The sequence below is a fragment of the Eptesicus fuscus genome, chromosome 2, assembly GCF_027574615.1.
Source record: "Eptesicus fuscus isolate TK198812 chromosome 2, DD_ASM_mEF_20220401, whole genome shotgun sequence".
Taxonomy (NCBI): domain Eukaryota; kingdom Metazoa; phylum Chordata; class Mammalia; order Chiroptera; family Vespertilionidae; genus Eptesicus; species Eptesicus fuscus.
Genome location: NC_072474.1, coordinates 53,511,689 through 53,539,125, shown reverse-complemented (window position 1 = coordinate 53,539,125; position 27,437 = coordinate 53,511,689). Strand labels below are relative to the sequence as shown.

The 27,437-nt window shown below is 42.9% G+C and overlaps 1 protein-coding gene across 2 annotated transcripts in view; it reads left to right on the top strand.

Annotated features, from left to right (window-relative positions):
- The window catches only part of BMPR1B (bone morphogenetic protein receptor type 1B), a 386,959-nt gene that overhangs the window by 347,961 nt on the left and 11,561 nt on the right, over positions 1-27,437 (top strand). For both annotated transcript variants that reach the window (XM_054727293.1, XM_054727286.1), the window contains exons 7-12: positions 3,380-3,476; positions 4,511-4,649; positions 9,819-10,011; positions 10,784-11,081; positions 23,212-23,387; positions 26,250-26,380. In XM_054727293.1, the coding sequence (XP_054583268.1) occupies positions 3,380-3,476; positions 4,511-4,649; positions 9,819-10,011; positions 10,784-11,081; positions 23,212-23,387; positions 26,250-26,380 (1,034 nt within the window). The remainder of the gene's footprint in view (positions 1-3,379; positions 3,477-4,510; positions 4,650-9,818; positions 10,012-10,783; positions 11,082-23,211; positions 23,388-26,249; positions 26,381-27,437) is intronic.

Sequence of the window (27,437 nt, the reverse complement as noted above, 5' to 3'; positions counted from 1 at the left end):
TGTTAGGAACTGGAGTTAAAACAACATGAATAATATTTAATAATTTACTCTTTAAAAGGATCACACAGTAATCCTTTGAGTAGAACGTACCCATTCTTTTAATGAAAAGTTCATGTATGTTTTCTTGAAGGACATCTTTATTTAAAGTGATGTGCATGCACATATACTGTATTTGGGAACATTTGAGGAATTCTATTCCTTTGTATCCATCAGAAGATGACTATGTTTTGTGTACAATGAATATATATATATTTTTAAATACAAATTCATGATATACAGCACTCCAGAAACCACACAAGGAAAGCCTGTAAACCCATCAGCTGGATCTGAAATAAAGATGAACTACCTAATTATGTTCTAGGGGCATTGATCCATTTATTACATTTGTTTATATGCTGTATTTATATCTTACTAGAAGCCCGGTGCACGAATTCATGCACAGGTGGGACCCCTAGGCCTGGCCAGCGATCAGGACCAATTGGGGCCTGGCCGATTGGGGCCAGGCTGATTGGGGCCTGCTGGCTGGGGGAAGGGACAGGGGGAGGTTGGCTGCTGGCTCCAAGGAGGGAGCTGGCCCTTGGCCCCCTGGGAAAGGGACCACATTTGCCCTACCCGCCCCCGGTTCCCCATCCCAGCCCATAGCCCGAAGGCCCCGGCAGGGTTGGGAGAGGAGGTGATGGTCACTGGGCCGAGCATAGAAGGAACGGACGCTGGAGGCCACCAGAGGTGCCCCACCACCACGCGGTCCCCCCCCCCCCCTTTTCTTGTCACTGCGCCACCACCATGGCGGATGGCTGTTTCCCGGGGAAGCGAGAGGATGGGAGCGAGAAAAACCCTTGTGTCGAGGGCTGACTTTCAATAGATTGCAGCAAAGGAGCTGCTGTGCTACATAGGAAACCCCTAACCAGAAGCAGGTCATCTACGAATGGTTTAGCATTGGCGTCCCATGGGAGCCAGCTGGCCGGGGAGAGGGGCTGCGGGAGGTTGGCTGTGGGAGCACACTGACCACCAGGGGGCAGCTCCTGTGTTGAGCGTCTGTCCCCTGGTGGTCAGTGTGCGTCATAGCAACCAGTCGTTGTGGTCTTTCGGTCGTAATGGTCGTTTAGGCTTTTATATATATACTAGAGGCCTGGTGCATGAAATTCATGCATGGGGGGTGTGTCCCTCAGCCCAGCCTGCACCCTCTCCAATCTGGGATCCCTCTCAGAATCTAGGACTGCTGGCTCCCAACCGCTCGCCTGCCTATCTGCCTGATTGCCCCTAACCGCTTCTGCCTGCCAGCCTGATCACCCCCTAACCACTCTTCTGCCAGCCTGATCGACGCCTAACTGCTCCCCTACCAGCCCAATTGCCCCCAACCTCCCTCCCCTGTAGGCCTGGTCACCCCCAACTGCCCTCCGATGCTGGCCCAGTCACCCCTAACTGCCCTCTCTTGCCAGCCTGGTTGCCTCTAACTACCCTCCCATGCTGGCCTGGTCACCCCCAACTGCCCTCCCCTGCTGGCCATCTTGTGGCAGCAATCTTTGACCACATGGGGGTGGCCATCTTATGTGTTGGAGTGACGGTCAATTTGCATATTACCTATTTATTATATAGGACTAGAGGCCCGATGCACGAAAATTCGTGCAAGAGTAGGCCTTTCTTCCCCCGGCTGCTGGCACTGGCTTCCCTCCCCACCGGCTTCCCTCTGGCATCCGGGACCCAGGCTTCCCTCCTTCAGCCTCCAGCAGGCACCCGGGACACAGGTTGGCTTTCCTCGGGCCCTGGCTTCATCAGGAAGGAAGTCTGGAAGACGTCTGGTCTAATTAGCATATTACTCTTTTATTATTATAGATATAGACTAGAGGTCCAGTGCACAACATTCATGCACTTGGTGAGGAGGGGTTCCCTCAGCCCGGCCTGCACCCTTTCTCAGTCCAGGAGCTCTTGGAGGATTTCTGACTGATGGCTTAAGCCCGCTCCCTGTGGGGAAGAGGTCTAAGCCGGTGCCAGGTATCCTTAGCGCTGCTGCAGAGGCGGGCTCCTGTGCTTGCCAGCCATCAGCCTGGCTTGTGGCTGAGCAGTGCTCTCCCCTGTGAGAGTGCACTGAACACCGGGGGGTGGGGGAGCAGCTCCTGCATTGAGCGTCTCCCCCCTGGTGGTCAGTGCACGTCATAGCAACCAGTCATTCTGCCATCTGGTCGATTTGCATATTGCCCTTTTATTGTATAGGATGTCAAGCACATTTCTTCCAGCATGCTCTTTAACCAAGTGCCAGATGAATGATGATTCATGCTAGTTGAAATTATTTAATTTGGAATATATATACATGGTGGCCCCCCAAAAGTATGTATACACACTTTGAATAACTATTAATTCCAATGGGTTAAATCTGAAAAGAAAGGAACATCAATTGAGCTACCAGAAAAAAGTGTGTATACATTTTATGGGACAATATAAATGATCCTATATAATAAAGAGGGAATATGCAAATTGACCATCACTCCATCACAAAGATGGCTGCACCCACAGCTGAGGCCAAGTTCCCTTAAGGAGCCTTAATGAGCAATCAGCAGGGACCTGAGGCTACGCCCTCCCCTGCCCCCGTGGGGCTTGACAGTGGACCTCAGGATGTGCCCCCCACCTGGCAGGGCTTGACAGGGGACCTCAGGCTGTGCCCCCCATCCAGGCTTGACAGGGGACCTCAGGCCATGCCCCCCACCCAACGGGGCTTGACGCGGGATCTCAAGGTGCACCCCCAGTGCTGGGTCTAGGGAACTCAGGTCGCGCCTCTGCCCAGCAGGGCTTGACAGGGGACCTGAGGCTCTGCCCCCCACCTGGCGGGGCTTGATGGAGGACCTCAAGGCATGCCCCCCACCCTGGTCTGGACTGAGACACCTCAGTTCATGCCCCCCGTCCTGGCGCCAGGCCAGGGGACCTGAGGCTACACTCCCTGCCCAGCAGGGCTTGACAAGGGTGGGACTGGCCGGGTCTGGATCTAGCCCAATGGGGGATGGGGCGGCCGGGTCTGGGTCTCACGTGATTTGAGGTGCATGTGGGTGGGCGGGGACTTGACTCTGGGTCCCACAGCATGCCCCAGACTCTGACAGGAGGAAGGTTTTCATATACATTTTACTAATTTTCTTTCATCTCTGACACTTCTATTATAGAGAAAGGGCAAAGAGAAATATTAAATTATTTCCTCTAATTAATCCCCTTTTAATGTGCACGAATTTTGTGCACCACGTCACTAGTATATATATAAATTAGCAGATGAAAAGTACCTCTCACATTTTGCATATGGAGCTTAGCAAGCACTTTTAGGAAAGAGTTGCTTCCTAATTTTTAGGTGAAAATATTCTCTGTATCATGGTGCTATTTACTTTCTTTGTAATTTCAGATTTTGTTGACGGATCTGTACACCACAAAGCCTTACTTATATCTGTGACTGTCTGTAGTTTCCTGTTGGTCCTTATAATTTTATTCTGTTACTTCAGGTAAGTTTTCCACTTGTAGAGGTAGAATTTTGAGATTATAATATCTTTGTCAACCTACTATCCTACCCTTGGCTCCCCCACCCCAGCTTCCTTTAACCTAATTAGATCTTAGATTTCATTGATAATATTGTTACTATTGATGAGTATTTGTCCTAATGAATCTATTAATAGATGCCTATCTCATTTGTGCTTCAGATATCAAAATCACCCAGATAAACTTCACGCTTAGGGAAATTAGGACAGGTAGGGAATTAAGGAACTAGTTGCTACTGAGTTTGATTCTAAGCAGAGAAATGAGCGTGTTGAACTTAGATTTTTCTAATAATTACTTATTTACTGAGTTAACAACCGTCCTGGTATTGAAATATTTTTAAAGATTATTTTAGATAATCACATTCAATAACTTTAGTTACTATATTAAAGCTAAGTATGGTGGTTACAAATTCATCTTTTAGGCACCTAAAAACTTATTTTGTAGTTTGTGTAATATCAAGGACCTTTAAATTCATGTCTCTTGCCTTTTATAATACTCATTTATGATACAATTCTGCAAATGGGATTCAAATAAATTTATTTCTAACCATTGATAAAAAGTTTTTAAAGTTTATACTTACTTATCTGTATTATTGGTCTCTGTATTACCTTACATGAGAGAGTTAGCCATAATGTCTTTTTCACAGCAAAAATTTATATTAATTAGGCGGACCTTAAATAGGGAAAGACTTTAGGGAATGAATATAATGGAACTATACAGAAACATTAACAGACCGTGGCCTGTTGGGAAATAATCAAAAGGAATAGAGAAGAATTGTAGATGGTTAAGACTGAGTAAAAACATGTAGTTTACTCTAAAGAATCAGTTAGGAAAATAATTATAATTTGTGTTTTGAAACTCATTATTGAGGGTAATAAATACCGAGCATTTAATCTTGCATTGTTTTTATTTGCAGAAGTAAAACTTGCCAGGATTACAATGTTTTGCCTGTATCATTGCAACTCAGTGTCTAAAATGATGTTCCTCTGTGCATCTTTAGGTATAAAAGACAAGAAGCCAGACCTCGGTACAGCATTGGGTTGGAACAGGATGAAACTTACATTCCTCCGGGCGAATCCCTGAAAGACTTAATTGAGCAGTCTCAGAGCTCAGGAAGTGGGTCAGGCCTCCCTCTGCTGGTAGGAGAAGGACATATTGCGTTTAAAGGAATGTTTTCTGAGAGGAAATGTCAGTAAACACAGGGTTTCATTTTACTGAAACAGATAGGGCAGGACAAAGAGGACGTTCTGTGCAATCCGTTAGATATCAGATCTCAGATGCGGGGCTTCCTGATAACATTTTGACATATTGGGGGTAAGGTGATTGTTTTTTAATGTCAGTGTATGGTTACAATCCAGACCCTCAGACATTCTGATAAAGAGCAGATTAGAGAACATTAAACATGGGGCCATCTTCCCTCTGTTTTCAGTCAGGATAGTATTACTGCACTTTGGCCTGGCTTTTGAAGGCAAAAGGATTACAACCAACCGGGATCTGAGTACTTTTACAAGGGAAGAAGGCTGCATTTCAGCCGGAGGGCTTATGTTTCAGGGTGAAGTCCTGGCTTTTCCATTCAGGAGAGGTTTAATTTTCTGATGGTCCACACTGCCAACCTTGAAGAAAATATATACCGAGTCCAAGGCACTTGCTTTAATGAGAAAAACATTCTGTTCCTTTATGGACCAGGCCAGCAAAAGGTTGTGGGGACTCGGGATGGAAATAACAATTTTAATGAGAAGTATTTTCCTTTATAAACTCTTAAGATTGATTTTTCTAATCTTTGTTGTCTGGGTCTGGCTTTGGATATCTTGTTTACTTTATTCCTTAGGCCATTTTTTTATTTAGTACTAAAAGTAACATTAAAAAAAAAATCTCAAGGCAAGCATTTATCTTCTAACATTATTTCTGGGCATACAAAAAACTGTTTATATTTAATGAATACAACTTGAAGAGTTTGGAGATGAATATATACCTGAAACATCACCATAATCTATGCCATACACATATCCACCACCTCCAAAAGTTTCCTCATGTCCTCTTTGTTTATTTTATGATAACACTCGATATAAGATTTACTCTATTAACAAATTTTAGAATACAGTACATTGCTGTTAACTGTAGGCATTGAAGATTTGTAGGACTTATTCATCTTGCATAACTGATACTCTGTATTTGTTGACTAATACCTCCCCTGGAGGTAATAAACCAGACAGAAAACCATTTGTGAAGTAGTCATTATGACCAAACTGATGCTACTGAGGATGTACATTTTTCTTATGTAAAAATCCTTATCAAATTGCTTGATTTTTACTTTGAAATTAATATATATCAAATGTAATTCTTAAATTTAAGATATTATACATTTAAAAAAGAAAAGTACAAATATTTAAATCCCTTTTGGTATTAATGAATCGGATACTGATGCTCTTGGACTTGAAAACTATTTGTTTTCCTCCTTCTAACCCTTCTTTCTCATTACTATGGAGCTATCTCTCTGAAGTCTTTGACCTTACTATGTTACTTCCCTGGATAAAACATTCTACTGTCCAATAGCATTTATGGGTCTTCTATATTAGCCTGGTCTGCATGGCATACATCATCTTCTACCTCTTCTCTACCTGCTCCCTGAGCCCTAGCATCAGCCTTGAGTAATGGTTTCTCAAATGCAGTAAGTCCTCACTTGACGTCCTCAATGGGTTCTGAAATGACATAACAAAACCAATTTTACCATAGGTTAATTGACATAGACAAGAGTTAAGTTCCTACAGTATCTCTCCAAGGTTATAATGAAACAACATTGAATGAAACAATGATAACTTTATGGGGAGTTCTTCAGACTTCTGGCTCCTGGCCTACCTCACATTTTATCTCTGTGACAATTTAACCAAATTGAACCAATCTATTAATCCTCTGTCATAACATTTTACTTATAGTGTCAGTATAGCAGATTAAAATACTGTTAAATTGATGTTCGTATGTCTATGTCTAGATGGACTCTCACTTCTTCAGGGGTGGAGACTATACATTGTTCACTTTGTATCTCCCCATTTGATTAAAGGGCTGTTCAATAATTTGTTTTAAAAGCTTTCAACTCCAACTTTTAATATCCTTGAAAATACTATCTTATTTCTACAATCTAGATACAGAAAAATAGCATTTGGCTTATATCACAAAATGATTAAGAACAGCCAGATCGCCATGGTTCAAATCCTGGCCAGATATGGTCCTTTATAAATTTGATCTCATTTGATCCTTATAACAACCCTGTGAGGAAGTTCTCAAACTATATCCCTGCATTACACACCAGGGGCATAGGCCTAGATAGGTCGACTAGCTAGTATGTGGAGAAGCCAGGATTCAGACCCAGATGATATGCCTCTGGAATCTGTGTTCTTTTTATTTTATTTTTATTTTTTATTTTATTGATTTCAGAGAGGAAGGGAGAGGGAGAGAGAGAGAGAGAGAGATAGTAACATCAATGATGAGAGATAATCATTGATTGGCTGCCTCCTGCATACCCCCTACTGGAGATCGAGCCTGCAACCAAGGCATGTGCCCTTGATCAGAATGGAACCCGGGACCTTTCAGTCCCCAGGCCAACTCTCTATCCACTGAGCCAAGGCGGCTAGGCCTGGAATCTGTGTTCTTGATGTTTGTGAGAAGTGAACCAAATGTAAGTTAAATAAAACAAAGAAAGGCATTGGATAGGGGCAGGCTGGGAAGAGGATCCTATAAAACTAATGAAGGGAAAATCTCACTGTTACAGATTTAGGATTTTGTTTTAAGACAATGCAAAGTGTGCAAAAATATATGAGTATCTCACCTTGATACTAATTTGTTATATATTTTAACGTAAGGGGAAAATTCATGTCTTATATATCTTTTTGTCAAATATCTTTACGTATCAATTTTTAAGGAAGGAATATCTTAGGGTAGTTGTAACAATTAAGATAGTTTATGCCTGGCCAGTGTGGTTCAGTGATTGAGCATTGACCTATGAACCAGGAGGTCACAGTTCAATTCCTAGTCAGGGCACCTGCAGGAGGCATCAGATCAATGATTCTCTCTCATCACTGAAGTTCCTCTATCTCTCTCCCTTCCTCTCTGAAATCAATTATTTATATATATATATATATATATATATATATAATATATATGTTTGTGTCTCCCCACTATATATATATTCATATATGCATTTATTGAATACATAGTATCCTACCTAATAATAGACAAATATGCAAATTGACCATACCTCCGACACACCTACAAGCCACACCCACAAGCCACACCCACTATCCAATCAGAGCGAGTATGCAAATTAACCCAACAATGATGGCTACAGCCACAGAGAGCAAGGTTTCCTAGGTAACAGAGGAAGCCAAGCTTTCCGCCTGCCCTTGCCAGGCCTAAGCCTCCACTCAATCTACAAAGTTTCAATTATAGAAGGTAAACAAATTCAAACAGAAATGGCGGCAGAATGGAGCTTGAGAGAGCAGGCCAGGGTTGCCCCCAGCAACAGGGGAAGCAAAGCTTTCCGCACACCCTGGCTGGGCCCACTCGCTTAAGGCAACAAAGTTTCAATTATAACCCCAACAGAAATGGCTGCCGGCCATGGAGGGAGCCCCAGGCTTGGCTCCACTCCAGGCTACAAAATTTCAATTGTAGAAGGAAAATAAATTCCAGATACCAGGGCCTGCTGCTTGGGTTGCCAGGGGGCGTGGCCAGCCTGCAAACCACCACAGGCCCCTCACTCAGGCTTCCCCACGCCCCAAGGGAACCCCACCCTGATCAGGGACACCCTTCAGGGCAAACCAGCTGGCCCCCACTCCGTGCACCAGGCCTCTATCCTATCTAATAAAAGAGTAATATGCAGATTGATCATCACTGCAACACACAATATAGCTGCCCCCATGTGGTCAAAGATCCTGCCCCCATGTGGACACAAGATGGCCACCACAAGATGGCCAGCAGGAGAGGGCAGTTGGGAGGCACCCGGCCTGCAAGGGAGGGCAGTTGAGAGGGACCAGGCCTGCAAGGGAGGGCAGTTGGAGGTGATCAACCCTGCAGGAGAGGGCAGTTAAGGGTGACCAGGCCGGCAGAGGAGGGAAGTTGGGGGCAAACAGGCTGGCAGCAGAGTGGTTTGGGGGTGATCAGGCTGGCAGGCAGAAGTGGTTAGGGACAATCAGGAAGGCAGGCAGGCAAGCAGTTGGGAGCCAGCAGTCTTGGATTGTGAGAGAGATGTCCGACTGCCAGTTTAGGCCCGATCCCCCGGGGATTGGGCCTAAACGGGCAGACATCCCTGGAGGGGTCCCATATTGGAGAGGGTACAGGCTGGGCTGAGGGACAACCCCCCTCCGTGCACGAATTTCGTGCACCGGGCCTCTAGTATATTCAATAAATGGTAACATTATTTTTTTATTTATAACCTATTTATCTGACCCTGTAATGGATAAGAAAGTGAAGTAAATTCTCTAATTGAACATTAAGCCTCTTAAGTGAAGAATCTTTTGTGAAATATCTTTCTAGCCTTGGCCAGCATGACATTCAGTGGTTAGAGCATTGGCCCGAAGGATCTGGGGTTGGATTTCCAGTCAAGGGCATGCACCTAGGTTGCAGATTTGATCCAGTTGGGGCTTGTGTGGAAGGCAACTAATTGTTGTGTCTCTCTCTTGATGTTTCACTCTCCTCCTCCCTCCTTCCTCCCTTCCATTCGCTCTAAAACTCAATGGAACAAAATATCCTCAAGTGAGGATTAACAATAACAAAAAAATATTTTCAGCATGTATTATTAACCGAGACTTGTTAAGCAAAGTATTCTAAACTGTATATTTGTGTGTAGGTTGTGTGTGTATCTGTGTGTGTGTGTGTGTGTGTGTGTGTGTGTGTGTGTGTGTGTTGCTAATTCAGGGACATGTTAAAGAGTACAGAGCATTATGTACAGCTGTATGTTTTTCAGTGTTTATATTTCTGAAAGAGTGGTAACTCCTTTATAATAAAAGGAGTTGTACCCATTTTACATAGAATAATTCTTTTTTTTTTCTTTTTGGAGTCACAATTATAGTGATTGTATCTTATAGGCATTTTATTTATATAATCAAGCCTTAAAATAGATATCTGAGAATGAAGTATAGAATGAAAGTTTAGGTAGAGAAAGACCAGAAACATTGGGTAAATCAAATAAAAGCTTAAATAAACCGGCTAAATCTATTTTAGATGCAGTAATTGTTTCTTCTCTGGAGGGAAAAAAAAAGATTAAACAAATCTGTAGTGCTATGAATATACTAACAGTGTGTTTTGGGATTTAACAGGTCCAAAGGACTATAGCTAAGCAGATTCAGATGGTGAAACAGATTGGAAAAGGTCGCTACGGGGAAGTTTGGATGGGAAAGTGGCGTGGCGAAAAGGTAGCTGTGAAAGTGTTCTTCACCACCGAGGAGGCCAGCTGGTTCCGCGAGACAGAGATTTATCAGACAGTGTTGATGAGGCATGAAAACATTTTGGGTGAGTCTGTACAGCACAGTTCAGGTTTTTCTAGCTTTTCTCTATTTTTCTGTTAACATCTGCATATTAAGTCATCTGTCTTGACCCATTCTGAAATATATAGACATTTTCTTCTTGGCGTGAGCCCAGGAACATCGTAAGCTTCTAATAGGAGACCTCACAGGAGGCATGACTAAGGCACTTCTGTGAATGAACGGTGGGATGGACATGGAGTCCTCTCCAGGAAATGCAAATACAATACCGGCATTTCTTCAGGTTTCTGAGGGTGTTAAAGGAGCACATGTTTTGTTTAAATGTTGTGAAAAGTTGTAAGAACTTTATCTGCAGGGTTTTTTATATTCAGAGTTGATACGGATAATTGATTTCCTTTTTATTTTCTCAAGTTAGAAATGATCTAGTTGGATCATTCAACTGCAAAGGGTGTAAGTTAATCTGAAGTGTGTGCTTTAACTGGAGTCCCTGTTTTGTAAACAGTGTCTTGTGTATGACTATAATACCATGAGCTATATACTGTTAACTTAAAATCATTTAAAAAGCAGCAGCTGATTAAAAAGAGGTCATGTTTTCAGATACAAACTCTTAATCTTTCTCTACCCCTACTGTTTTGATTGATATTAGTAACTTCATACTGTCAGGGGCATAATCAGAAAACTGAATGAAATGCTAAACAAAAGACACATATGACAAAGCATGATAGTTGAGAATATGAATTATTCCTGATAATATCCAGAAAACACTTAGCTCTGAATCTTTTTGCCTTTTTTTCTTTTAGGGTTCATTGCTGCAGATATCAAAGGGACAGGGTCCTGGACCCAGTTGTACCTAATCACGGACTATCATGAAAACGGTTCCCTCTATGATTACTTGAAGTCCACCACCCTCGATGTTAAATCGATGCTGAAATTAGCCTATTCTTCCGTCAGTGGCTTATGTCATTTACACACCGAAATCTTTAGTACCCAAGGCAAACCAGCAATTGCCCATCGAGATCTGAAAAGTAAGAACATTCTGGTGAAGAAAAATGGAACTTGCTGTATAGCCGACCTGGGCCTGGCTGTTAAATTTATTAGGTGAGTAAGCAAGGTGAACAAATACACTTTTTATGATTCTTTTCTATCACTTTTTATAGATTATACATTTTGTAGTTCAGTGCTTCCTGGACATTTAGTAGAGGAGGAATTTTTATTAATTTTGACTTTACTCGGGAGTGGAAAAGAAGAAATCTTTTCTTTGCAACACAAAGTGTTGGGTTCAGTGCTACCATTTCTATGCTCATCCGTGTCCTGGCTTCAAAACAGTGTTTGCACATTGGGTTCCTAGCTGTCAGGAAGTTGTTCAGAAAAGAGGTAGCTAATGTCTCTGATTATGTGGCCAAAATTCTTGGTAACATTTTAAGTAGGAAAAGGCTTCATGGAAGATCTACAGATTATGTAGTGATAAAGGCAATGTTTTTTTATCTGATAAAAGAAAGATAACTTGCACAGGTGTTTTGTGAGAAAGAAACTAATAAACTAATAAACAAAACACAGCCAGTATTCAGCACTACTATACTATAGCTGATGACTATAACACCTGACCACATAAATCAGCAAGTGTTATAAAGCAGGTGTTTTCAGATCCTGACTGGGGGGTGGTTAGGAGGGTGTGGAGTTGGGGGAGCTCCATGGAGTGATACCAGTGGCTTCTACAGAATGGGGAGGAGGAATGCTCAATGGCTGAAGCTCTGTTTTGCTTACCCTCTCTATGCAGAGCAGCCCCGTTTATCTTGCAGATGATGTAGTTACAAGAGATGGTTCCTCTGCTTTGAAAATAAAACAGCCACACAAAGTGAGTTTGCAAAGCACTGGCTTAGAGGGATCACCATATACCCACCTTTTAAAAGACTAAAATTAGGCTTCGTCCTTATTCAATTGTTAGATCCTCTTGTGGACTTTTTTCCAAAGATGACTCTGTAAGATGTAGGAAAGGGCACAAAGGAAAAGCCATGGGGCTGATTAAAAGTTTGGAAAATGAAACTCACGGGAAAGAACTAATGAATTCGTATTTTCTTTTTTTAATATATTTTATTGATTTTTTACAGAGAGGAAGAGAGAGGGATAGCGAGTTAGAAACATCGATGAGAGAGAAACATCGATCAGCTGCCTCTTGCACACACCCTACTGGGGATGTGCCCGCAACTAAGGTACATGCCCTTGACCGGAATCGAACCTGGGACCCTTGAGTCCACAGGCCAACGCTCTATCCACTGAGCCAAACCAGTTTCTGCATGAATTCGTATTTTCACCCCGAAGTGAAGACTGAGCAGTGGTTGAATAATAGGCCCCAGCATAGGAAGGTCTTCACCATTAGAGGACGGCAAATGGAAGCTCTTGATCTTTAAAACAGCGCCGTAGGAAATGAATGGAACTGTAGAGTTAAGTTAGAAATGTGAACCTCCTGCCAATAAAGGTTATTAAATTCCCCCTCTCTTTTGAATTCTTTTTTGTTACCTACAAGCTTTTTCAAGTCTTTTTTACAAAAAACAAAATGTTCCCATTTTGCTTCTTAAATTAGCACCCTCTCTCTTTTCCTCCCTGTTAAATTTCTTGAGAGTTCCCAAGAATAATCTGCGCACACAATCCAGTAATTCATCATATCGGGTAATGTGGCTTCTCCATTCTCTACTGAATCTCCGTTATTGAGGGACAGCCTTGGTCTTGGTCACCACAAGGCTTTCTGAGTGTCCTTCCACTGTCCCTGAGCCTGTTTTTGTGAGGTGCCTTTTTAGTCCAGGTTTACCTTCTTTCTCTCTATAGGGTCTGCTCTCTGTCTACTGCTTAAAGGTGTTCCCACCACTAGATTTCCTGCCATGTCTGCTTTTCCTTCCTGGTTTCCAGTTTGGGTTGATCCATTCTAAAATGTGATGTGAGGGCCCGGCTGGCGTAACTCAGTGGTTTCGCATTGACCTATGAACCAGGAGGTTATGGTTCAATTCCTGGTCAGGGCACAGTGTGGGGAGTTCAGGAGGCAGCCAATCAATGATTCTCTCTCCTCATTGATATTTCTATCTCTCTCTCCCTCTCCTTTCCTCTATGAAATCAGTAAAAAATGTATATTTTTAAAAAATAAAACATGAGATGCAGAACATTTCCTTTGTCTGGAAGTTTTTAGTTTGCGCAATTGAATAAATCCTGTCGCCATGATCTTCCCAGTTGAGCTGGGCCAGTTGGGTCCTCTCTACCATGTTTCTAGGCTCTGGAGGAAAGCATTTTGTAGTTTCTTCCTATTTCTAATTATTTTTCTATGTGCTGCTGCCAGATTTATTTTCTTGAAGCATAATTTTGAACATCATCATAATTTCATCATTTTCTATGGCTTTGGGTTAAAATTTAGCTTTTATTCTGAACACGTTTTACTTTCTCACATCGTCAGGTGTGTTTAACATGCTTTTGTCTTTACCTGAATACCCAGCATCCCTCTTCTATTTAGATAACTACTACTTACCTACACAGTTTCTTCCTTTGGAAAGCCTATTGCTATTCTCCTACAAATCTGACTTTAAGTTCGTCTTTCTTATATACTCCCACGTGACCCTGTGCAAACTCTCATGACATTCCCCACATTGTTGTGCAGTAATCATTGACTACTTATCTGTCCCTCACATTGGAGACGGAACGCCACGAGGTAAAAACCATGTTGTTCTGAAATTTGCATTGCTAGTGCCTTTCCTGGGTGCCCATTACTTAAGTGTTGCTTCAACATTTTGTAAAATAGATAATTGAGTGATTTCATAGGAACTACCGGATGAGAGGGGGAAAGCACCTTTTCTTTTAGGTCCAGAGATCTTACACACTCGGGATTAAATCCACCTTTCTAGTTTTCTATCCCACAAAGTTTCCAACTTATATGCTTTCTTTGGCAAACCTGAAATACTTGCATTTTTTCCTTATATATTCTATATTTGCTACTGCCTTGTTTTTGATTGCATGATCTATAGATTGGAATGCCCATACTTCTCCATTTACCTTAATCCAGTCTTAGAGTTAGTTGCCTTTAAGTCACTGTACTCATTCCCTCGCTAGAAATAGTGACATCATCTTTTCTACTCCTGTAGTAATTCCTGGCCCTTGACTGTCTCATATTATAATGATTTTAGTACATGCCTCATCTTTTTTACTAGTCATTGGGCATCTTGAGAGCAAGATCCATGCCAAATTAATCAATGTACTAGTTTTTCCCATTTGACATGACATAGTGAGTTACCCATTATAGGTATTCCACCATCATTTTGAAACAATAAATATTGGCCATATAAAACTAATTGAGAACTCATCTTCTTTATAGGCCTTAAAACAAACAAGGAAAGTAAGTATCTATTATAGTTCTGAAACTTAGTTCTGCTGAATATAGGGAAATAAACTGAGTAACCTCTAAACTTTCATGCAAACCCTGAATCTAAGAAGTGGAGAGGAGCCCAGCTGGCATGGTTCAGTGGTTGAGCATCAACCCTGAACCAGAAAGTCACAGTTCGATTCCTGGTCAGGGCATATGCCCAGGTTGCAGGATATATCCCCAGTGTGGGGCGTGCAGGAGGCAGCCAATCTATGATTCTCTCTCATCATTGATGTTTCTCTCTCTCCCTCTCCCTTCCTCTCTGAAATCAATAAAAATATGTTTTTCTTTAAAAAGCTGCAAAACTTATTTTTAAAAAAAAAGTGGAGAGGAATATTTTAAGGGATAATTCAGCAATGCGTTTGGCATATATAGACTAGTTCACCAAGAAAGGAAATATCTGAGGATGCCTGTTCAGATGTGCATCTGCAATGGCTGTGGGAAGCACAGATCTCACACAGCTGAGGAATCGCTGTGGGACCATTTAGCATTCTGGGCCTCAGTCTTCTCTTCTTTTAAGCAGAGGTTGCATTTGATAATTTCAGATGCCCTTTCATTTTTATATTCTACTAGAGGCCCAGTGCACGAAATTCGTGCACGGGGTGGGGGGATCCCTCAGCCCAGCCTGCACCCTCTTGCAATCCAGGACCCCTCGGGGGATGTCCAACTGCCAATCAGACATCCCTCTCACAATCCGGGTCTGCTGGTTCCTAACCGCTTGCCTGCCTGCCTGCCTGCCTGATTGCCCTTAACCACTCTGCATGCCTGCCTGATCGCCCCTAACTGCTCGACTGCCTGCCTCATCGCCTCTAACTGCTCGCCTTCCTGCCGCATCACCCCTAACTGCCTCTGTCTCAGCCCCCCCCCCCCCCACTGCGGCTTCATCTGGAAGGACATCTGGAAGGTCATTCGTCTGTCCAGTCTAATTTGCATATTACGCTTTTATTATTATAGATGTTTGAAAGGAACTTTGATCCTATCAATTTTTGAGCCTCACTTTTAAACCATGCTTTACATATTTCTTTGGCTCCCACTCTTTTTCTGACTTACCTATTTTAGGGGTGCATGTCCATGCGTATGCGCACGCACAGATATTTAGAAGTTTTTATTACAATTGGGGTCCAAGCTAACCCAAGTTTGAGTTCTTGGACTTCATATGTAAACTTCCTGTGAGAACTGAACGCTTTATACTACCTGGTAAGTGTTCTCTCAGGCTTTTAAGTCATTTCTGGGAGGTTCCCAGATAAATTGAGAACAAACTGTGCTTTAGAGATTTCCTGCACATACGATTTTTTTTTTTAAATCCTGAATTGGTTTCTTCACACACTGTCCTGAAAGTGATGTAAGTGCTGATGCACTTCCTGGCCAGCACGGATTTAATCCAGGTGATGCCGTGGCAGACATTGCCATTGCCCAATCTCTCTTGGGAGGAGGAAACAGGACACGTGAAACCCTTGGAGGAACTTAACAAAGCTTTTGATTGTGTACTCTGGAGGGCCAGGGAACCCCTCTGGTACCACAGTGTCGGAGTAATGTATGTTTTTAGGGGGGAAATAAATCCTGGCTTGGAGCCTCTCAGGCATTAAATTTTAAATAGAAAACCTACAATGAAAGCAGGGCTGTCACACGTGTCTCCCAGTCGGTGATTGTCAACTTGTCCAAGTGCAAAGGAGACGGAGTGGCCCAGCCCAGAGGGCACTGCATTTCCTCAGAGTCTTTCTGCTGTCGCTATTTTTAGCACTGTGTCTGGTTTGTGTACTTAGTGGTTTTTTGAAAAAAAGGGACATGGCTCAATGACTTGCCAAAGTCACAAAACTAAGCTAATTAGGGGCTGAGTCAGCTCTCCCAGTCCAGGTTTCTGCAGCCACATCCACCTCCTATTGAAGAGTTTTCAGTTCTGAAGTTCTGTTCCTAAGAAACCCTGAGATTGCTCAGGATTTAATCACAAAAGCAATAAATGCTGTTGAAAAGTGAGGCTGAAACTCTCCTCTTTAGTTAGCATCTGACTGGGCAGAGCTCAGGGCAGCGAGTCAGTCCCACAGCTGTTTGCAAGATGTCCAGAAACACTACGGGCATGCACAGCCCTTCTGCTGGGGGCTCCCGAGGATCCTTCATGCTGTGGGAGGGCGCTTTAGTCTCCCTCAGAGGTGATTTAATATTATCTGGTATATGTGGTTAATTTCAAACACCACTTGTAAGCCACAAGCAAACCCATGGCCTCCCTCACATGTCTTTTGTCCCCAATCCTTCCTTCACTGTTCTTAAGAGTTCAAGTCTCCCTTCCTTCCTTCCTTCCTTCCTTCCTTCCTTCCTTCCTTCCTTCCTTCCTTCCTTCCTTTCCTTCCTTCCTTTTTTTTCCCTTTCTTTCAGAGATAAAGGGAGAGAGAGAGATAGAAACATCAATGATGAGAGAGAATCATTGATCAGCTGCCTCTTACACACCCCATACTGGGGATGGAGCCTGCAACCTGGGCATGTGCCCTGACATCGAACTGTGACCTCCATGGCTCAACCACTGAGCCATGCCTGCCTGGCTTATATTTTTTTAACCGTTTAGATTATTAAAGTGTACATGTTTGTTTCTCGTTCTCCGTTACCTTTTTACCTCCCTTCTTCCTCTCTCCCACCTTTCCTCTCTGTTTTAGGCATCAGCAACATCTAGCAAAAGACTCTGCATGTGTTCAAAGGCTCAGCAAGATAGAGCCATCTCGTTGCAGTCAACAGGGGGGTTCCTAGCTGGCTCCCTGGGCCATAATGGGTTCTGCCTGTGACTTTCATAAGCCTGTCAGTCTCCCTGCAGTTGCTGGTCCAGGGGGAATGTGCATTGTGCTGGACCAAGCAGGGGCTTTCCCTTTGCATAACACTTCTTGGAAGAATTCCTGCTGTCCTATATAATAAAAGGGTAATATGCAAATTGACCGAATGGCAGAACTACAGGAATGCCCCTGGCTCTTCGCCCCAGCCAGCCCGCCCCCTATGGCCCCCATCGGGTGGGTCGGCTGGACCCCACCAGTGTACAAATTTGTGCACTGGGCCTCTAGTGGATATATAATATGGAGAGGCTTAATTACCATGAAAAATATTTAATACAAAGCAAGGTGAAGACAGATACTAGGTTTTTTAAGATCTCCTTTATTTCAGGACACCAATATAAAAATGTTTTGCCTGCCCTTCATCCAGTGTATGACACTGACATTATAAGGCGTGCCCTGTTCCACTGAGTCCTGTGGGGAGCTCAGGTTCATTCCTCAGACCGTGCAGGATCCTAGCTGGAGGCTCCACTTTCAGCCTATCGGATTCAGCAGGAGTTCTGTGATTGCCTCCCTCAGTTACTCTAATCCTGTGGTGCACACACACCACTCTAGGCACCAGGCCAGACCAAGGAGGACACTGCAGGCAGCCTGCCCAGATGTAGGCAGTAAGGCGGCTCCCTGTCTGTAGACATTAAAACCGATAATGCCTGGCTCAGTTGGTTAGAGGCATACCATGCACTGAAGGTTGCGTGTTCGATTCCCAATCGGGGCCTGTGTGTCTCTTTCACATTAATGTTTCTCTCTTTCCCACTCTCTCTCCCTCTCTTAAAAAATTCAATAAAAACAACAACAACAAAAAACAACTTAAACCAGTAACAATGATCACCTTGTGCTCAGGTTCTAAACAGTGTCAGTGATGACATACATGTCCCAGCAGGGCATTGCTTCCACCTTCCCCTCCTCAGTAAGCCCCTCCCTGGCACGTGCAGAGGAGAAGAGGAACATCTTAGTCTTATTTCATTTCCTCCCTTCCTTTCCCCTCCCCTCCCCTCCCCTCCCTTCCCCTCCCCTCCCCTCCCCTCCCCTCCCCTCCCCTCCCCTTCCCTCCCCTCCCCTCCCCTCCCCTCCTCTCGCCTCTCCTCCCCTTTTTCTTTGTCTCACAGCATCAAAGTCTTTGCTCCCTTCCCACTGCCTGAAGCAGTTGCCTTGAGAGCTCTCACTTGTGTGTCCTCCTGGGTGAGAAGTGCCTTTCAGAGTGTGCACACCCTTAGGAGGCCTCTTGGTCTTCAGTGTAGACCTCTTACTCCTCCGTGCTGGCTTCTTCTTCTTCTTCTTTTCTTTTATTTTATTAACATGCCACTGTCATCCCCGGGACTTTGGTCAGGAATATGAGCTGTTTTCATGCCTCTTTATGCCATCCTAGCTGAGGGCACTCTTCATTTTAAGATTCATATACAGATAGACTTCAGCATCCTCATTCTCACCTCGTACAGTAGGGAACTCCACGTCATTCATGTAAAGAGCTGGATTTCCTCTTTGCCATATCAGCCCTCTCCCTCCCGTGGATGTTGTACCTTTTCTACATGATGTAGCTGCTGGTCCTTTTCTTCCCAAAACACCATCAGCTCAAGGTTCATGTTGTGCAGGGTATTGTGTAAGATTTAGTGATAACATTCATGCTACCAGAATATTTTTCCTGATTTTTTTCTTACAGGGGTTAACATCTTCTCCTGACCCTAGGCCAGAGGGGAGACCCCTCTTCTCCCTAGCTGACTTACTTGTTACCTCCAACCTCCCAAGTGATTGTTCATTTATTTCTCAGAAAATTATAGGTATTTTTATTTTATCCTGTCCCAGCTCCACTTTCCCTAAAGTTCACAAAGAAAAACACCCTTTAAAGTGTGATTCCAAAACAAAGGAAGTTTTTTCTTTGAGAATAATCTACTTGACATCCCTTAATTTATTTTATTTTGTTTAAATTATAATTTTATTCTCTTCCAATTCTACTTAAGTCTGTATCACACCAGTACTCACATTAACAGGGACAAAGGCTGTGGTGGATCTGGTGGTGGCATCCTATATAATAAAACCCTAATATGCAAATCAACTGAACAGCGGAACGACCGGTCGCTATGACATGCACTGACCACCAGGAGGCAGATGCTCAACGCAGGAGCTGCTACCTGGTGGTCAGTGTGCTCCCACAGGGGGAGCGCTGCTCAGCCAGAAGCCAGGCTCATGGCTGGCTAGTGCAGCAGTGGTGGCGGGAGCCTCTCCCGCCTCTGCTGTAGGTGAGCAGTAAGGAGGGAGGGGTCCCGGACTGTGAGAGCCCCAGACTACGAGAGGGATGTCTGACTGCTGGCTTAGGCCCAATCCCCGGCAGGTGGACATTCCCCTAGGGGTCCTGGACTGTGAGAGGGCACAGGCTAGGCTGAGGGACCCCCCCCTCCCCCCAGTGCACAAATCTGCACTGGGCCTCTAGTTAATTATAAAATCACAAATGGGAACAATACCCCTGCAAATCTGGAACCCAGTTCTTCAATCATGAAAAGTGAGAAGAGAGATTATGTTTTCTCTACAATGAATGCAGTGCCTATGATTTTGATGGGATATTTTCAGCTCTTTCTGGTAGAAACTTATTTTTTTCTGTAATTTTGTTGTTTATTGAGACAGTTTTTGATGTTTAGAGCCTTATGCCTCTAACCTATGCTTTCATCATTGAAATGTATGTCTTTTTTGTTCTTGATCCTCCTGAGTTCTTTTTATTTAAAATATATTTAATTCTAGTTTATAGGGGTGGGGAGGGGTAAAAGTAGGTTTACAGTTGTGAGTATGCAAAACAAAGAGTTAATTCTTGTGTTATTATTTATTAATTATTGTATTATTTTCCATAGGAACAAGTGTAACCCTACTTTTGCCCCACCCTGTATTTTAAACATAAAAAAGTAAAAAATTAATGAAACACTTATGTAATAACTTTTTTTTATTAATCCTCACCAGAGCATATTTTTTCCATTGATTTTTAGATAGACTATAAGGGAGGGGGTGGGGGAGAGAGAGAGAGATAAATTGATTGCCTCCAGCACACTCCTTTACTATCAATTGGTTGCCTCCAGCACACTCCCTGACTGGGGCTGGGGATCAGACCTGCAGCCCAGGTAAGTGCCCTTGACAGAAAATTAAGCCCACAACCCTGCAGTGTGTGGGTCAATGCTCTAACCACTTGGCAACACTCCCCAGGGCTCATATAATAATTTAAGGTCACCAGATGTTACCAATTTGCCTTATTTTATCTGGTCTTTCTTTTTAAAACAAATACAGTGTTGAAGATAGTCCTGTTGCATTCTCCTCCCTACTTTTTTCCCCTTTATCCCTGGCAGAGGTAACCAGAATCCTGAAGTTGGTATTTATCTTTCCTGTACATGATTTTAAAAACTGACTCCATGTGTGTGCAGCCACTGCAGTACATAGGGTTAGGTTGTGGGTTTGGAGCTGTTTTCTCCGACTGCTCCCTTGTGAGTGTCCATCTCTCCTTGCCAGCCCTTGTTTCTCACCCCTTCCCATCTCTCAGTGGAAAAGGGGGGAGGGGCGCTGAAGGGGCCCTGGCCTTTCTGCCTTTTCTGCTTCCTTCTTTGCCCTTGGGCCCTCCTTCAGTTACTCCCTGCCCCGTGCTTGCATGTTCTGCACCATCCGACGCTACTTGCTGTCTCTTTTTCTTCCTTTATTCTCGGTGGCCCAGTGCTCAATGAATCTAATTTCTGTTTGTGGCCTCGAAGATTACCAAGCTCAGTTTTTCTCTCCTTATTTAGGACAGGTAAGGTAATGTTTCTGGAAACCCAAGAGACAAATGCAGTGTAATTACTTCCAAGTACAGAGAGCCTCCTGAGGGAAGAAGAGGCAGAGCTCTATGTTTTGGAGGATCTGATGCTTTATAATATCAGATCTGAATTACTTATAATTAACATGGTTGTTGTTTCAATGTCGTGCTAAAGGCGTTTGCCATTAGGTTAATAGTAATCATTTGCAAATTAATTTGCTTAACAAAATTCTATTTGTCCTCCGAGTTACCAGTAATGTCTCATTTATGATCTATACATAATGGAGACTTTAACGTTTATCCTTAAATTATCCAAAGTGAACTTTACCGTAAACAGTCCTCTTCCGTCTTTCATTTAAAGTATATTACTTGCCTCCCCGGTGCAAAGCAGTCTCTGAGTGGAGATGGATCAGTGCTCTCCTCTTCAGGGACAGACCAGATGGTTATGACAGATAGTCAGGGCTGAGAGGAGTTTACAGTCTTAGGCGGAAGACAGATATTTGTACAGATACTACAAGGGGAGCATATATATTCAGGTACCAGGAGGAAAATCACCTAGGTTGGAAAGTCACCACGGTGGAGGAGGGACAGTGGTGCCCAGCATTCCTAGCCTTGGTAGGAACTGGTTTTGCGGAATTTGATGGGCATACAAAATCCTTGATTGTATGTTCTTCAGAGTTTGAAGGTTAAGAGCTTGGAGGTGAACTATATATAGTCTGGCCATCACAAATCTTGATTCTATTATGAGATAACAACTAACTTTCAGTTTCCCATTGATGTTTCAATGTCACGCATTCCATTAGCTCTTCCTGACCTCCCAAATACAAATAATGCATTAAGGAGCCAAGGGTAAGAATGGAAAGGAATTGCCTAAAATCTTTATCAGTTGTGGTCAGAGTATATCTTTGACCTGAATGCACTCCTGTGTGGTCCATGCTAAGATGGCTCTTGGTTTCCTTTCACAGTAAGGTTCTGGAATATAATTTAGGCTTTTTGCTGTCTTTCCATCTGCAAACCCTCAGGTTTGTTTCCCTGCATACACGGATTTGTGAACCTTGAAAGGAAATTAATTAGAATTCCTGGGGTGGCCGCAGCTCAAAGAGCATCTGGGGAGAGGATAGAAAAAGGAAGAAAACTCACGCTTGGGTCTTCTGGCTCCAGTGCAGGGACTAATGCAGGCGGTCCCGGGTGGTGGCCAGCAGGGCAGGACTGGGAGAGATGTGCCAGACATGCCCTGGAGCCAACCTCCCTCGGTCCCTCCCCCGGCTGGCTGCACCTGGGCTGGCACCTTGGCTCAAAGGGCATCTGCAGAGTGAGCGGGGGCCCTCCAGCAGGTGGAGTCCCTTGGCCTGACTTGCGGGGATGGGCTGAAACTGGCTCTCTGACATCCCTCAAGGAGTCCCGGAGTGTGAGAGGGCCCTCTGCAAAGTTGCTGTGGTACAGGGTGTGGAACGCACATGCAAATGTGCAGTAACCAGACTCGGAACTGACAGTGCCCCAGCAACAACATAACCCACAGCCGAAGGTGGAATTGCACGGCCCCTCGAGGGTCCCTGCAAGGAATCAGGTTCCCTCCTCTCTGGTTCTGGGTGTGTCACCCGAGAACCGCTGCTGCCAAGTCACTGCAGCTCGGCAGCTCCTGCATTGAGCATCTGCCCCCTGTTGGTCAGTGCGTGTCATCGGTACCGGATGGTCGGATGGTCACTTACTCTTTTATATATATTTTATTAAAAATATATCCTTTTATTAAAAATATATGCTATTTGATTCATGAAATGTGATAGTAAAAAGCTTTTTTATGTCCCTGCTTATCAAAGTAAAACATTTACAAGTCTTTGTTGGTTTTCTCTTCCCCTTCCCTTTTTTACTTGTTTGGCTATCTAGAAGCCTCATAATATATGGCTTAAAAAATACTGCCTCAAATAATCCAATTTTGTATTGCACAGTCCATTTTTAAGAAGAAAGTTATTGAAATACGAAGGAAAGGAAGATATTTTTTAAGTATTTAATGTTTAGCAATTATGTAGAGTTTATATTTGATCTAGTGGTAATGCAATCTTGTATTCTGATTGTCATCTTCATTGTGTTTTTACCCGTGAATATTTAATATAACCCTTGGCCAGAAATATTCTTCCAGGAAATGGTTCTCCCTGAAGGTATCCCTTCCCATCTTCCACTAAAGCCCTGGCTCAGGAATCACCTTGATTTGACACTTGGTTTTCTTCAATGCTGACGGTGCTCTGCTTTATTTTTCCTTAGCGACACAAATGAAGTTGACATACCACCCAACACGCGTGTTGGCACCAAGCGCTATATGCCTCCAGAAGTGTTGGATGAGAGCTTGAATAGAAATCACTTTCAGTCTTACATCATGGCCGATATGTACAGCTTTGGGCTCATTCTTTGGGAGGTGACTAGGAGATGCGTATCAGGAGGTAAGTACCAGTGGTACCATTGGGCTACTACAGATCCTTTTTTATTCTCTCTCTCTCTCTTTTTAAATCCTCACCCGAGGATATTTTTCCATTGATTTTCTTAGAGAGAGTGGAAGAGATAGGGAAATAGAGAGAAACATCGATATGAGAGAAACACATCAACTGGTTGCCTCCCACACGCACCCTGACCAGGGCCCGGGCCCGGGAGGAGCCTGTATCAGAGGTATGTGCCCTTGACTGGAATTGAATCTGGGACCCTTTGGTCTGCAGGCCGATGCTCTATCCACTGAGCAAAACCGGCGAGGGCCAAATCCTTTTTTCTGATCAGAAATTAAAGTTCTGTCTACAAAATCAAATTTTGTTCTTTATTTCTGTTGACCAAGTCATGATCCTTCCAGGAAATAATACTTCACTTCACAGAATTATCTTTGACTGCATTCTTCTCTCCACCTATGACTGAGGCATCTCTTCTAGGCTCATTGTCAACTTCCTCTGTCTCTTCGAAGATCACCCTGTTCTATTATATGTATTGTCTCACTTCTCTCTTGAGCTCTCTCTCCAGCCATTGCTTTATCAGGGTAACCTCCTTCTCTACCCCTTCCAGCTTCTTCTTACCAATCTGCTGGGCCCCCTGCCCAACTCTAGTGCCCCATTTCCTGTGGCTTCCTCTGCTCAGATGAAAAGACATAACTGTGGGGTGGGACACCCATTATTTAACCCCCCCCCCTACTTCTTAACTTTCTACAATACTTCCTCATAAAGCAATTTGGACACATCAGTTTTTATCAAAACGAAATTAAAGCATAAGAATATTATTATTAGTCCTGGTAATCTTTTTACAAACATAGTTTCCCTAGTAAGACTAACTAAGGAGACATCCTTAAATATTCAGAGGTGTTATTATTGCTTGTAGCATTGTGCCTACTGCTGCATAATTTGTCTTTTAGTAGATTCCAGCACCTTTCAGGTGAGGAGCTGAGTCTGAGGCTCTTCGGTATCAAGTACATTGTTTATGTTCTAGTCATGGTTGTGCTTGATAAGTAAATCCTGGTACTGCTGCTCTTCCTCTTGATGGATGTGAGTTAAACTCACCTTCATGAAAACTGGAGCTTGCCCATTATTCTGAAAGTGTAGCCTACAGTTAACTAGTCCTGGCACTTGTATCTGTAAACCTTTGGTAAGTTACTAACCTTCCTTTGTTTCAGTTTTCTTATCTTAAGAGGGAGATGGATTATTGCATTACCTCAGAGGGTTGTGAGGTTTTCATGATTGTAAAGAGAATTAACATTGTCTGACCCATAAATAGTACTCATACATGTTAGCTGTTATTTAAAATTTTCCTTTTGGTTGGTAGAGCCTTAACTTACATTTAGAATCCTATTGAAATATAAAGGAGAACCAGTTAATCAATAGGCATTCATACTGCTGTAGGAAGATCATCTTCAGTGATGTGGTACCTTCTAATCACTCTAGGGATTCTGAACTTCTCATTAGCTTCAGTTAAAATAGAGCACATTCCCTCTGAAGTGAGAGAACTCTTTTTGTCCCAAAGGGAAGTTAATGTAGAACATTTTTCCGATTCAGATATTGAATAAATTTCCTATCATATTATGAAGAAGAAAAGGAGTAACCAAAACATAAATGAACTAACTGCATATGCTGATTTTATGTTTTGTAAAGTGTAATTGAGCATGTTTTTGAATAAAATGTTTATAATTATTTAAGACTAGAGACCTGGTGCATGAATTCATGCAGAGGTGGGGTCCCTTGGCCTGGCCAGCAATTGGGGCTGATTGGGGCCATTTCAACCAGTCCTGATCGGGGCCAGCCATGGGGAGGGACCGTGAGAGGTTGGCTGGCCAGGGGGAGGGACCACGGGAAGTTGGCCATCCGCAGGAGGTTGGCTGTGGGAGCACACTGTCACCAGATGTCAGCTCCTGCATTGAGCGTCTGCCCCCTGGTGGTCAGTGCATGTCATAGTGACCAGTTGACTGGTTGTTCGGTAGACTGGTTGTAACAGTCACTTAGGCTTTTATATAAAGAGAGATAGGTTTATAGGAGTTGAAGGAATAGGAGAATATAAGATTACTTTTCGAATTATGTTTCCCTGAACATCTAAAGCAATTAGGGCAACAAGAAGCCTGTACTTGAAAGCCTGTGGTTAGAATATGGGCAAAATAATTCTTAGCTTAAAAACAAGCTGGGGTACCCTGGCCAGCATGGCTCAGTTTCTCGGTTGTTGTCCCATGCACCAAGTGGTTGCTGGTTCATTTCCTGGTCAGGGCACATGCCCAGGTTGCAGGATTGATCCCAGTAAAGGCCAGGAGGTAGCCGATCAAGGTTAATATTTTTAGGTGTGTACAATTCTCTAAATTTTAAATATGGAAGAATGCATTCTTATGATTAAGCAGAAAAAAATGTAAATGTGACATTTTATTCAAGTAGAATACACTGCCAGATTCATAGTCTCATATTACAGTAATAGAAATTATCACATATTATACGTATGAGTTTGGAATGTGTCCGCCAAATTTGCATGGAGATTTAATATAGATTTTTTTTAAAATTTGGCATACAAGAGCCTTTTTAAAATTGGAAATAAATTTGAGGTGCTTATTTTACTTAGCTTTTGGAAATTAGAAGAAAAGGCTTGAAGACCTAAAGTAATATGTTTCATTGGGCTTTTCATTTAAAAATTAGATTAAATGTCATTTGGGAACATTTTCTTTAAGATTTATTTTGCTGTTTTTCAAGCTTGTCTTTAGTACCAACAGAACTGGTTTTTTTTTAAGAACAGTTTGTATGTTAGGCTTTTATTGCCATTGCACAGAAAAAAGTATAACAATAAAGCCATATTTTCAGGTGCAGTGGAAGAATACCAGCTTCCCTACCATGACCTGGTGCCCAGTGACCCCTCTTACGAGGACATGAGAGAGATTGTGTGCATCAAGAAGCTCCGTCCCTCATTCCCCAGCCGGTGGAGTGGCGATGAGGTAAGGTTCCAGGAAGCCATGTGCTATAGAACTTCCCTTTTTATCAAAATTCCAAATATTCATTGAAGGAGTTCTTATTCTTCTTTGTTCTGTTGGTGATGGTAGTGATGCCTGACTGTGATAATTTCTATGGTGCTAAGTGTAATGTGGTAAATTGTTCCTTTTTTTTCCTAACTTGATTTTGCTGCTTCCAAAATATATTTAGTAGGTTAACATTTAGCCATCATAATGGATAACATTACTATTTCATTTATTTGTGATGTCTTGACAATGGCATAAAGGCTCTATTTCTGTGTGTGTGTGTGTGTGTGTGTGTATGTGTGTGTGTGTGTTTATTTTTAGTTTTTACTTTTAAAAATTATTTATTGTTTAAAGCAGTGGTTCTCAACCTTTCTAATGCTGCGACCCTTTAATATAGTTCCTCATGTTGTGGTGACCCCCAACCATAAAATTATTTTCGTTGCTACTTCATAACTGTAATTTTGCTACTGTTAATGAATTGTAATGTAAATTTCTGTTTTCTACAGCAGGCTCTACAGCAGCAATTCTCAACCTGTGGGTTGCGATTCACAGGTTGAGAACTGCTAGCAGCGTTGCCTAAGACCATTGGAAAACACAGATATTTACATTACGATTCATTAACAGTAGCAAAATTACAGTTATGAAGTAGCAACAAAAATAATTTTATGGTTGGGGGTCACCACAACATGAGGAACTGTATTAAAGGGTCGCAGCATTAGAAAGGTTGAGAACCACTGGTTTAAAATATTACATATGTCTCCTTATTCCCCTATTGATCTCTCCCCAGCCATTCCCACCCCCCAGCACATGCCTCACCCGCCTAGTATTTGTGCCCATGGGTTATTCTTATATGAATGCATACAAGTCCTTTGGTTGACCACTCCTCCCCCCACCTCCCCTGCCTTCCCTCTGAAGTTCGACGGTTTATTCAATGATTCTATGTCTCTGGACCTATTTTTGTTCATCAGTTTATGTTGTTCATTATATTCCACAAATGAGTGAGATCATGTGATATTTATCTTTATCCAACTGGCTT